Genomic DNA, 12,985 nt, shown 5'->3' with positions numbered 1-12,985 from the left:
GAGAAGGCCTAGTGGGGAACGCCGGCAATCCAACAGAGAATGAATGGAGTAGCTGAGCATACATGTGACCGCGGCTCTATTCATCCCCTATGGGATAAAAGTACCCTTCATTCAATACACTTTGACAAAACATACTCTCCTGTAAGGGTGCTTTCACACTGCAATTTGGCCTAGATTTGTTGGCCCCTGTGGGGCTTACGTCCGAACCCCCTGCAAAATGGGAATTCGGGTGTATGTGCAGACAGGGCCATTGACTATAATGGTGCCGAACAAGTTAACGTGCGCTCTGTCATGCATTATTTTTGGGCGTATACACCTAATGAAGGCGGACTATCAGAAGTAGAAGGCTGCATTTGAGTATCCGCCTCCACTATGTGTATACACCCGAAAATGATGCACGTTGACTCCGTTGGCAATATTATAGTATATGTCCCCAATGGCACATACTTTCCCGTTTTGTGGGGGATTAGGACATAAGCCCCGACGGGACCAATGAATGTAGCACAAAGCACAGTGTGAAAGCAAGTTAAGGAATCTGAGGACTGCTTTAAGATACAGCAGCCATAGACACAAGAAAAAACAAAAATAAAACAAAAAAAAAATGAACAAGACCCATAAAGAACTTAGGCTAGTATGCTTGTTAATTGTTTCCAATTAGTAACAGATAATCTCTATGGAAAATGTAAAAAAACCACCACCACTAGTTATAAAGGACGCTGGATTTTAGAGCAGCTGCTAATGAAGCCAATGTTGGCCAAAGGCAGCGCTTCCCATGATCCCCTTCAGCTCAAACAATGCGGCACAACATGTGAGATCTCACCGTGCTTTTATCTTTGAGAAGCTTCTCGATGATCTCGATAAGCATGTCCTTCTGCTCCGGATCAAGGCTATAAAAGAAGAAGAAATTTAGTGAATTGTTAGATAATTTTGCAAGTCCACCTCGTTAGTTTTAGGGAAATCTCACTCACATTTGTAATTTACCCCGTGGCATACTGGATGTGCCGCACATTACAATGGCCTACCTAATTTAATATACAATTTCCAGAGGCCTCGATGACACGTAGCTGGTGACCATCGGTGTGTGCACAGCTGGGTGATCACACCCTCGCACATGGCTACTTTCAGAGAATATCTGGGGACTGGAGTAAAGGTACCGTCACATTTAGCGACGCTGCAGCGATCCAGACAACGATCCCGATCGCTGCAGCGTCGCTGTTTGGTCGCTGGAGAGCTGTCACACAGACCGCTCTCCAGCGACCAACGATGCCGAGGTCCCCGGGTAACCAGGGTAAACATCGGGTTACTAAGCGCAGGGCCGCGCTTAGTAACTCGATGTTTACCCTGGTTACCAGCGGAAAAGTAAAAAAAAAACAAACACTACATACTTACATTCCGCTGTCTGTCCCCCGGCGTTCTGTTTCTCTGCACTGTGTAAGCACAGCGGCCGGAAAGCAGAGCGGTGACGTCACCGCTGTGCCCAGCTTTCCGGCTGGCACTGACACAGTGCAGAGAAGCACAGCGCCGGGGGACAGACAGCGGAATGTAAGTATGTAGTGTTTGTTTTTTTTTTACTTTTACGCTGGTAACCAAGGTAAATATCGGGTTACTAAGCGCGGCCCTGCGCTTAGTAACCTGATATTTACCCTGGTTACCATTGTAAAACATTGCTGGTATCGTTGCTTTTGCTGTCAAACACAACGATACACGGCGATCTGACGACCAAATAAAGTTCTGAACTTTAATCAACGACCAGCGATATCACAGCAGGATCCAGATCGCTGCTGCGTGTCAAACACAGCGATATCGCTATCCAGGACGCTGCAACGTCACGGATCGCTAGCGATATCGTTTAGTGTGAAGGTACCTTAAAACCTGGCACTAAGGAGGTAAAGCAGCGAACCGCTTAGGTCTCAATTACTGCATATCACTGGGAGGGGCAGGAATTATTGCCGCCATTACTGGGGTAACAAGAACTCACACAACATTGCGATGCTTAGAAAACTTTAAAAAAAAAAAAAAAAAAAAAAGTAAAAATAAAACATGCAGACTAAGAAGTCGATCACTGAGGAGGTTTGCAAAAGGAAAGCGATGGTTAGTGAAAAGGACAACGCTGTGAAGCGGGACTGAATGGCCGAGTGTCAAACTGAGCCTTATATTGGGGCCATCTTACCTGTACAGCTTCTGGATGGCGTGCGCGGCCGTCTTCCGCACATAAGGAGACAGGTCCGCTGCGGCTTCTTTTATAGCCAGCATCATTATAGGGACAATAATGGGTACACGGATACTGGATAAGACCCGCAAAGCGCTGGCACGTATGAGCTGGTTAGGATCCTGGAATAAGACAATACCTTTATAAGATACATTATACAGGACATGGCTTCCATCACAATGGAAACAGCAGAGATCTATCTCCCATTGTTCATGTAGCTCCAACATTTTCCGCAGCAATGTACCAAGATCACTGCTCCCATCAGTCCCTCTTCACATTAGGGCTCCCAATCTCACATCAGGGCTCCCAATCTCACATCAGTCCCTGTTCACATTAGGGCTCCCAATCTCACATTAGGGCTCCCAATCTCACATCAGTCCCTCTTCACATTAGGGCTCCCAATCTCACATTAGGGCTCCCAATCTCACATCAGTCCCTGTTCACATTAGGGCTCCCAACCTCACATTAGGGCTCCCAATCTCACATCAGTCCCTCTTCACATTAGGGCTCCCAATCTCACATCAGGGCTCCCAATCTCACATCAGTCCCTCTTCACATTAGGGCTCCCAACCTCACATCAGTCCCTGTTCACATTAGGGCTCCCAATCTCACATCAGTCCCCGTTCACATTAGGGCTCCCAATCTAACATCAGTCCCCGTTCACATTAGGGCTCCCAATCTCACATCAGTCCCTGTTCACATTAGGGCTCCCAATCTCACATCAGTCCCTGTTCACATTAGGGCTCCCAATCTCACATCAGTCCCTGTTCACATTAGGGCTCCCAATCTCACTTCCCCTGTGACATACAAAGCCCAATTTCACATGAAGACAATGAATGGGGCTGTCCCATAAACACCATTTATCACTTATCCACAGGATAATTAAAAGTGTGATCACTGGGAATCAATCAGCAAAGATCACCATGATCACAGGGGTGTGTTGGGCACATCACCGCTTGTGATCGGTGCACACCCAGCACTCAGATTCCCAGCCATAAGTCATTTGCCACCTATTCTGAAAGCAAAACCGACACAGGGAAACATTCAATCCCAATGCGGCTGCCCCCATCACAGCAGGACACCTACCACCATGCACAGGCAATCAGGTGCACTTCTTTCTACAAGTCACATCTCTACTAGTCGGCTGTGCGTTTACATAAGATACCAGTTTCCATCATTTAGAACTTTTCCCCAGGAATCAGGTGACAGTCGATGACAGCTTCCTCTTTCTGCCAAGTCCAGCTGATGTAATCTGCGTGTTCCTTTAAAGGGAATCTGTCAGCAGGTTTTTGCTATGTAATCTAAGATCAGCATGATGTAGGGACAGAGACCCTGATTCCAGTCACGTGTCACTTACTGGGCTGCTTGTTGCAGTTTGGATACAATCCCTGTTTTCTCTGTAGTAGATGTAGCAGAATGCTGAGCTCTGTATAACCCCGCCCACTGCTCTGATTGGCAGTATCCTGTGTACAATGTGAATTGCAAGCAAGCTGCCAATCAGTGTGGGGGCGGGGTCACATATTAGCCCGACTGGCGACACCTGGTGAGCTAGTGATAATCTCCTGCTGATAAAACACTGATTGTATTGAAAATACAACACAGTCTAATAAGTGACATCTCTGGAATCAGGCTCTCTGCCCCTACATTAACCCCTAACGATATGCGCCGTACATGTACGACGCATGTTGTGTCTCCCCCTTTGATGTGGGCTCCGGCGCTGAGCCAACATCTTTCCCGGGACATGTCAGCTGTTTTGAACAGCTGTCATATGCCTCTAACAGCCGCAGGTGGAATCCCGATTCACCTGTGGCTGTTAACCAGTTAAATGCAGCTGTCAATCTCTGACCGTGGCATTTAACTTGCACTTACCAGAAGCATGCTGGAAAACCCTCCCATCGGTGACCCAGTCACGTGATTGCGGGTCACCGATGGGTTGGTATGACAACCAGAGGTCTCCAGCAGACCTCAAGGGTTGTCACTGCCGGACTGCTGTGTTGCTATGAGCGCCACCCGATGGATGGCGCTCATAGCAAGTGAGCATTTCTGCTACACAGTGGCGATCTGATCATTGCCTGTGTGACGCAAAGGCGCAGATTATGGCAGCTCCCATGGAGACTATTGAAGTATGCCAAAACAAACAAAAAAAAAAAAAATGTTATTTAAAAAAAAATATATATATATAAGTTGAAATCACCCTTTTCGTCCCATTCAAAATACAACAATAAAACAAATTAAACATATACATATTTGGTAACGCCACATTCAGAATCGCCAGATCTATCAAGCTATAATCATTCAGCTCTGTAAACGGCGCGGCGAGAAAAAAAAAATCAAAACCCAAGAATTACTTTTTTTGGTCGCCACAACATTGCATTAACATGGAATAACAGGCGATAAAAACATTGGATCTGCACCAAAATGGTATCATTAAAAAAGTTAGATTGGAACGCAAAAAATAAGCCCTCACCCAACCTGAAATCACAAAAAATGGAGACGCTACAGGTCTTGGAAAATGACGCAATTTTTATTTTTTTTTTTTTTAACAAATTTTGGATTTTTTTCTCACCACTTAAATAAAAAAGAACCTAGACATGTTTGATGTATATGAACTCGTAATGACCTGGAGAATCATAATGGCAGGTCAGTTTTAGCATTTGGTGAACATAGTAAAAAAAAAAAAAAAAAAGTTCTGGAATTGCACTTTTTTATGCAATTTCACCGCACTTGGAATTTTTTTCCCATTTTCTAGTACACGGTAAAACCAATGGTGTCGTTCAAAAGCACAACTCATCCGGCAAAAAACAAGCCCTCACATGGCCATATTGACGAAAAAATAAAAAAAGTTATGGCTCTGGGAAGAAGGGGAGTGAAAGTCAAACGCAAAAACGAAAAAGGGCTGCGGCGCAAAGGTCTTAAGCTCCACTCAGATTACATAACAAAAACCTGCTGACAGATTGCCTTTAAGTTTGAACTGCTGTTTCTCTAGAAAGATTCACCGCCTCTGTATCTTTCTGTATTCTTTTATTTGTTTGTTCAAGGCAATAACCTTGTCTCTTTTTTCTGGATCTGTCTCTTGACAACCCGAGAATATATTAGTCAACTGGAAACTGTTGTCCATGAGGAATGGGGTAAGACCCTTCAGGAACGCGGCTAGAAGCTGGTGTCCGGCCATGCATCACATTTACAGCAGGTTATAACAGCCAGAAGTGCTCCACTAAGTACCTAAGTGAACTAAAGGCGCTTGTCCTGGAGGGCTGAATAATTCTGGGGCATTCTGTGTAGAATTTAGAGAAACCACTTGTATTTATTAGTGGTGTTGAGAGATTTTATATATGGTCCCTGCTTCACTTGTTTATTGCAAACAGCAGAAAATTTCAATTTTTCCAGACCCTGCAGAAAGCAAAACTTACTTTTAAGCCACGCTGAAATGTGGCGATAGACAAGAGTGCCAAGTCTTGCTGTTCCTCTGCGTATCGTACCAGGTAAACGTACACCAGCTTCTTGATCTGGAAAACATAGAAGAATATTAAATTAAATGGTTTCGGGGGAGGGAAAGAAAAATAAAGAAAAAGCGACACACTGGAGCCTGTAACAACACGTATCTCAAGCCGAGCTCTGGGGGGGAGCGAAGATGAGCTGTTGAACGGTGTAAAAAAGGAAACCAGACGAGGTCCGTCTGCAATAAGAGGGGCTGGAGCCGTCCTGCTCGGTGGGAGCGGCGTGTCGGCGCGGTATATTTTAAAACTTTTGGCTTAACAAAATAAAATTACGGTATATACTCTTGGTCTCCAGAGAGGCACTTTTATGGCTGCTGGGGTAAAAGACATAACAATATTAAATCACAGAAGGTTGCAAAATACAACACTTGTCCTTGTTCTGCTTCACATTAGAGCAAATCAATACTGACCACAAGAGGCCTGAGCACGGAGCGGCGCAGGTTGCCGAGAATGGCTCCTTTCCTTGAAACCACTCTGTGCCCAGATAAGGGAACGCTTGGAGACGCGTGACTACTCCGCTCTCTCCGCACTTACTGCCATTCGATGTTACTACGTGCCCGACTGTGAAACTAATCACGGCGGGGCCACATTAGTCCGGGGAACACAGGAAGGGCTGTTTAATTAGTTTATCAATGCCAGAATATCAAACTTCATGACATATTGACTAAACCTTTGATTTTGGTCTGTACCTCCAGCACAGTACAGGGTCGCCCCGCATCCTTTGTCATCTGCTAACATCTGGTACTTATCCCGACAAAGCCTACGGTAGCTGGGGTTTGCTAAAAAAGAAATTCACAGGACGGCATTTTGGAAGCAGAACTCAAATCATTTAGGAGATGGAATGTGCTCGAATGATTTTAGCTATGATTTGGCATTTCTGCTTATGATTAAAGAAACAGATGTTGATATATTTCCTGCAAATATAAAAGAAGTGATCGGCGAGTACAAGGACATATTAGCGCTCCGTAATGCTCAGAGATCAGAGGCTCCTGATGGCTCCCGTGTGGTTAACATCTGACGGCACACACTCACCCCATCACAATGTAGGAGCGACATTAGTCAGACCTATGGCTGGGAACACATGGAACTAAATTGCTCGGGCATCCCATTGGGCAGAGCCAAAACATAAGCCGTTCAGAGATTTAGGAAAGGAGTGTGACAGTCCGTCAAACTTTTGGGAGCCATTCACGTTTGACCAGGACTAAAGAAGATCTGTCTGCTTTCCCAACACCTATGTTTCAGTATTTTATTTATTTTACTCGCTTATATATAATATTTATTTTACTTATATAGCACAATTAATTCCACAGCTGAGCTGCTGAGTCACTTCTCATGGACAAGCAGTGAGGCGGTGAAGGCTAGGAGTCCAAGGCCAAGTGCCAGGAGAGTGCATCAAAGACAAAAGGAATAAGACAAACGAATAGTCACAAGCAAAGTCCAGGGTCAGGCAACAAAGGTCAGAGTGTGTCAAAGACAAAAGGGATAAGACAAACGAATAGTCACAAGCAAAGTCCACGGTCAGGCAACAAAGGTCAGAGTACGTCAAAGACAAAAGCAGTTTGCCCCTGCACAATGTCACATGCATGGAGAGCCTGTGTGTTGTGGCTGTCACACAGAGGCGACACATGCAGCTGCGGCACTGAACAGCTGATCGGCGCGCTCCAGGTATCGCAGTTCCTGATGCAGCTTCATTGGTAAGCGCTGTAGCTTGCCGAATAAGGAGGGAGCCGACGATGTTCGCTCATCTCTGCTCACAGTGCTGTACACCCTGTCTGTATAATTCAATACTGGAGATCTTGGGGATACTGAGGTAATAATAGGATTCTCACACTACTGTTAACCTGGCAAAAATAAGGGGGCCCAGATGAATTGTGGGCAGAAATCAAAAGAACCATCACTGAAATTGTTCAACCCCTTCACAACATATGACGTACCTATGTGTCATATAAAGTAAACTACGGTAATCCGATCAGTAAGAGTCAGAATTACATTTTGTAGGTGCAATAAGAGGCGATCAAAACATCATATCTACCCCAAAATGGTATCCGTAAAAATGTCAGATCAGGGCACAAAAAAAATAAGCCATCACACAGCACTATATCCTGAAAATTGAAAGGGTTACGGTTTTCAGTAAATAGTGACACAAGCGAAGGTTTTGTCTTTTTTTTTGTTGTTGTTTTTTTGGGGGGAGGAGTGGCTAAACAAACTTTAAAAAAAAAGTCATCACTTAACTTTAAAAAAAAAACAACAAAAAAACACACCTATACATGTTCAGTATCTGCGTAAGGGCTCATACTCACTTGCGAGAAACTCTGATGAGTCTCGCACGTCAATACCCGGCGCTGCACCCATCACTCAGGATCGGAGCGTGCGGCCACATAGCAATACATGAAGCTGAACGCTCCACTCCTGTTTGCCGGGCCGAGAGACTCATCCGAGTTTCTCGCAAGCAAGTATGAGCCCTAAATCGTACTGACCTGGAAAGACACATTGTCAGGTCAGTTTTATCATATAGTAAGCATGATAAATAAAATAAAAAAAATTGTGAAATTTCAATGCACTTTTTTTTTGCTGCTTTCCGATGCATCACATGATAAAATAAATGATGTCAATCAAAAGTACAACTCGTCCAGCAAAAAAAAGCCCTCATAAGGCTACGTGTACAGAAAAATGTATGGCTCCTGAAGAAGGGGAAGAAAAAATGAAAACGAAAAAAAAAAAAAAAAAAATTGCCAGGGTGGTAGAAGGGTTAACAGCAAGTGCCATAAAAGAAGCCAATATGTGATGAGAATTGGTTAACTGCAACCATCCTCCAGATCAGTAGTAAGAGGAGAAAGGCGAAGGCCAAGGGCAGGTTTCAAAAAGGTCAAAGCCGTTAAAGACTAGAACAAATTCCTGGATGCCCCATGTAGGATTCTCGAAGAAGCCTATAAAAAGGGCTACACCAGAGGTTTATGTGCCATGATGAAGCAAGGGAAGTCTCAGCAAACAACTATAAAAAACCATGATGACGGGAATGTAATTAGCAACCAGCATGATATCAATATTTTCCTTCCACTGGTGCTAGGTGCAGTACCAAATACAGAACCATCGCCCTGATCCCCCATGTCAGCAAAGTAGTTCTAAAGAGTCTTCAGAAGAGCAAGGGCAACATCTTTGATGGAGAATTTTTTGAAGTCCGAGATGGATTCCGTAAGGGCAGAGATGACATCAATGATCACATTGCAAACCTGGTGGTGGATTACAGAAGAGACGAGGGAGTACCAGAAGGTCTACCTGTACTTTATTGGTTATACCAAGAGTTTTGACTGTGTTGAATACCTTAAGCTTTGGGAAGCACCGAGTGAGGCAAGCGTAATGGCGCATCTGATTAGGTCAATCCGGTCAGTCTATGAAGATCAATAAGCTAAAGTGCAAAACACATCTGTAGATACAAAATGGTTTAAGATCAAAAACAGCACAAAAAGATGCATCCTCTCCCCTTTCAACCTCTACATGGAAGTAATCATGAGGAAGCTAGACTGGATTGCTGATGGTCCTTCTGCTTATGTTGACCCCAGCAGGTGACTCACCTGAGATAAGCAGATGATACAACCCTGCTGGCAGAGAACGAGAAGAATCTGAAGAAGTCGATCTTGCAGTAGAAACAAGAAAGTTAGAAGATAGGATTTTTCCCTCACATCAAGACCACCAGAATCATGATCCATCACCAAAGAGGAAGGCCCTTCATTTTTCTTGAGTCCCTCACTAATCACAGTGGCAGCTGAGTAGCAGAGACTAAGTGTTGATTATCCCTGGGGTGCGCAGTCATGGCAAGCATGGACCAAATATGGAAGGGCTGGACAATTCTAGTCAAAGACTGATCACTACAATTGTGTTCCCAATTGTGACATATACGGCTATGAGACATGGACTAAAGCAGACAGAAGAAAAATTGATGCCTTTGAGCTGTGGTGCTGTAGAAGACTTCTACAAATCCTATGACCACCAATAAAGATGCACTAGATCAGGCCTGGGCAAAGTCACATCCGGCCCTCTGGCTGTTCCAGTCCGGCCCGCTGAGGAGAGTTCATTTCAGCCTATTGGTTTGGCCTTCAAAAAGACAGTCACTATCTCACATGCTGCCCTGTTTTAGATCATATAAACCCAGAACTGTCCCTGAAAGGCAAGATCACCAGACAGAACCTGACATAGTTTGGGCACGTGATGAGAGCAAATTCATTAAAAAGGTGATGCTACTCAGCATGGTCAATAATAAAAGGGAATGGGAGACCAAAGGCGCTTGTCTGAATACTATCAAGAATGACATGGAAATGAACATCAAAGAAGTCGTGGAAAAAAGGAAGCATGGTGAGAACTGGAAAAAGTGAAATTATTTTCATCAATTAAAATGCAAAATGAATAAAAGAGAAATTGAAATCAAATCAATATTTATTTAATGTGACCGCCCTTTGCCTTCAAAATAGCATTCACTCTTTTAGGCACACTTGCACATAATCAGGTATTTTATAGGATTATAGTTGGATATATGAGAAAAAGCTATTATACTGAATATGTGATTATTATTTCCATATGTAGGTTGAAACCTTATTAACTGAAAAAGAAACAGCTGTGTAGGAGATTTTAAACAGCCAAACTGTGCTAGAAAGGTGAGGTTGTGGAAGACAGATTCATGTTACGGGTGATACACCATGGCAAGGCTGAGCAAAGCACTAGATGCAAAGTCATTATACTGCATCAGCAGGGTTTCTTCCAGGCAAAGATTTTAAGGCAGACTGGAGCTTCAAACGGGCTGTTCAAGTTCCTTTGAGGGGGAACTAACAAACGGGCAGAGTTTAAGACCACATATCGGCCAAAGGAACTTATTGCAGCAGATGAAAGACGCATCATGCTGACTTGCCTTGGAAATTCGAATATGTCCAGCAGTGCCATCACATCCGGCAACAACCTGTGGGACCCAGTTACACCCATCTACTGTCAGGAGAGGTCTGGCCAGAATTGGCCTCATTGAAAAGTTGAGGTAAAAAAAAACAGGCAGACTCAACTGCGCAAACAGAAAGTGGGGTGCAGAAAAAAAATGGCAGCCTCTCAGAACCGAGTCAACATTTATAATATTTGTCTGTATAAGAAGTCACAGATCATGGGGCGTCTTTTGCTACTTGTTTACTATGCAAGTCACACCCTGATGAAGCCTGATTTCATGTGTGCCTGTTTGGAGAGAGAACTATGTAAGCTGGGAGACCGGCCATGACAGGTCACATCTCACAATCAAGATGTGCAGGCTCGGGGCACAGAACAGCTCACGTCAGAAGACATTATAAGTATCCGTCTCCGTGTACTGCACCGTTCCCCCTCCTCCCATACTCCCTTGGTAGTTTCTCACCTTCTACATCTTGGTTGTGGCTCTTCTCCCTCCTATTTCCCATGTGCTTCCCCAGCCCGTCAGCTATCCAGCAGCAGCCCGGCTGGTAGTTACACAGCGTTCCCGCAGTGATTGCACCGGCACAGCTTCTGTCTCCGCACCATCACTTACTGATAACTGCAAGAATACCTTCCCAAACAGGATAGTCCACAACGTCCAAAGTCTGGAAGGGATTAAAGGGGTTGTCCAGGCTTGGGGCTCAAATTTGCAGTCACTATGTGACTGTAGACAAGTGAATCCTCACAGCGCGCTGAGTACACATTGTCAGGACTCTAAGCTGCAGGTATTGGATGGGAGCTGAAATCTTCGGTCACAGTCTAACTAGACTTGTCTGGCCTCACTCAGTTCCCTTATATTGAGCGAGGCCGCGCACATCTAGTTGGCATGTGACCGCATGTATCCAAATCGCATAAATGCTGTCACGCGCCTGCCTGCTCCCAGCACCAACCCTGGGAGTCCTCACAGGATTCACAAGTCTGCAGTCACATAGAGAGCTCCAAGCATGAACAGCCCCTTTAATAACAATGTGCATTTTCATGGAAACGCTCAATATGCAATTCTTGCAATCCTGTGTTTAATCCCCACAAAATAAGAAGTACTGAATTATATGTACATTACATCTTACCTCCAGATTTTTGCTGGCGACATTCTTTACAACTGCAGGAAATAATTCAGAGGCATTTTTTCCAGCCGAAATCATCTATAAAAAAAAAAAGGAAATAAGTGAAAGCAAGTGATAAAGACTGATGATTAAAGTATCCCATGCTGGTCTACTAGCTTGGGCATGGTTGAGCAAGCGTTTGTTATTCTACTGCAGAAGTTTACCAAGGCCTCCCTACTATTACAAACGTCTCACAGTTACTAGTTTTTGTAAAGCGCAGCATTTATACAACATTTACCACTGCAGCATGTGTGCAACAGGGAGAAGCACAGTGCCCAAACACTGCAGAAACTGGAAAGAAAAATGTGCACATCAATATTTACCTACTCAGAAAAATATTATATACATACTGTACATGCAGGGTGGGGCACATGAGAAAGCACAAGATAAAGTGCTTAATGATCTACTATAATGGTATTTTGATTTCCAATACAGGCAGTAGCGTAGCTGCCAGGGAAGGAAGGGGAGCAGATAAGGTGGTCACCAATACTTACTAAAGCCGTGGGGCCCACCCACAACGACCAGCACTCATAACACACACTGGGGCTATTATTACTGTACAGAGGGGGGCACTGCGGAAATTATCACTGTATGGGGGAAGACACACACTGGGGCCATTATTACTGTATGGAGGGAGGACACACACTGGGGCCACTATTACTGTATGGAGGGAGGACACACTGGGGCCATTATTACTGTACGGAGGGAGGACACACACTGGGGCCATTATTACTGTACAGAGGGAGGACACACACTGGGGCCATTATTACTGTACAGAGGGAGGACACACTGGGGCCATTATTACTGTACAGAGGGAGGACACACTGGGGCCACTATTACTGTACAGAGGGAGGACACACTGGGGCCATTATTACTGTACGGAGGGAGGACACACTGGGGCCATTATTACTGTACAGAGGGAGGACACACTGGGGCCATTATTACTGTACAGAGGGAGGACACACTGGGGCCACTATTACTGTACAGAGGGAGGACACACTGGGGCCATTATTACTGTACAGAGGGAGGACACACTGGGGCCATTATTACTGTATGGAGGGAGGACACACTGGGGCCATTATTACTGTACGGAGGGAGGACACACACTGGGGCCATTATTACTGTACAGAGGGAGGACACACACTGGGGCCATTATTACTGTACAGAGGGAGGACACACTGGGGCCATTATTACTG

At 44.7% G+C, this 12,985-nt stretch overlaps 1 protein-coding gene across 2 annotated transcripts in view; it reads right to left on the bottom strand.

Moving 5' to 3' along the window:
* AP3B1 (adaptor related protein complex 3 subunit beta 1) overlaps positions 1-12,985 on the bottom strand; it is a 298,487-nt gene that overhangs the window by 223,834 nt on the left and 61,668 nt on the right. For both annotated transcript variants that reach the window (XM_077287054.1, XM_077287063.1), the window contains exons 3-6: positions 11,754-11,828; positions 5,620-5,715; positions 2,171-2,331; positions 821-887 (exon numbers count right to left, since the gene is read on the bottom strand). In XM_077287054.1, the coding sequence (XP_077143169.1) occupies positions 821-887; positions 2,171-2,331; positions 5,620-5,715; positions 11,754-11,828 (399 nt within the window). The remainder of the gene's footprint in view (positions 1-820; positions 888-2,170; positions 2,332-5,619; positions 5,716-11,753; positions 11,829-12,985) is intronic.

Source organism: Ranitomeya variabilis, chromosome 1, assembly GCF_051348905.1.
Source record: "Ranitomeya variabilis isolate aRanVar5 chromosome 1, aRanVar5.hap1, whole genome shotgun sequence".
Lineage (NCBI taxonomy): Eukaryota > Metazoa > Chordata > Amphibia > Anura > Dendrobatidae > Ranitomeya > Ranitomeya variabilis.
This window is presented reverse-complemented; position numbering and strand designations above follow the sequence as displayed.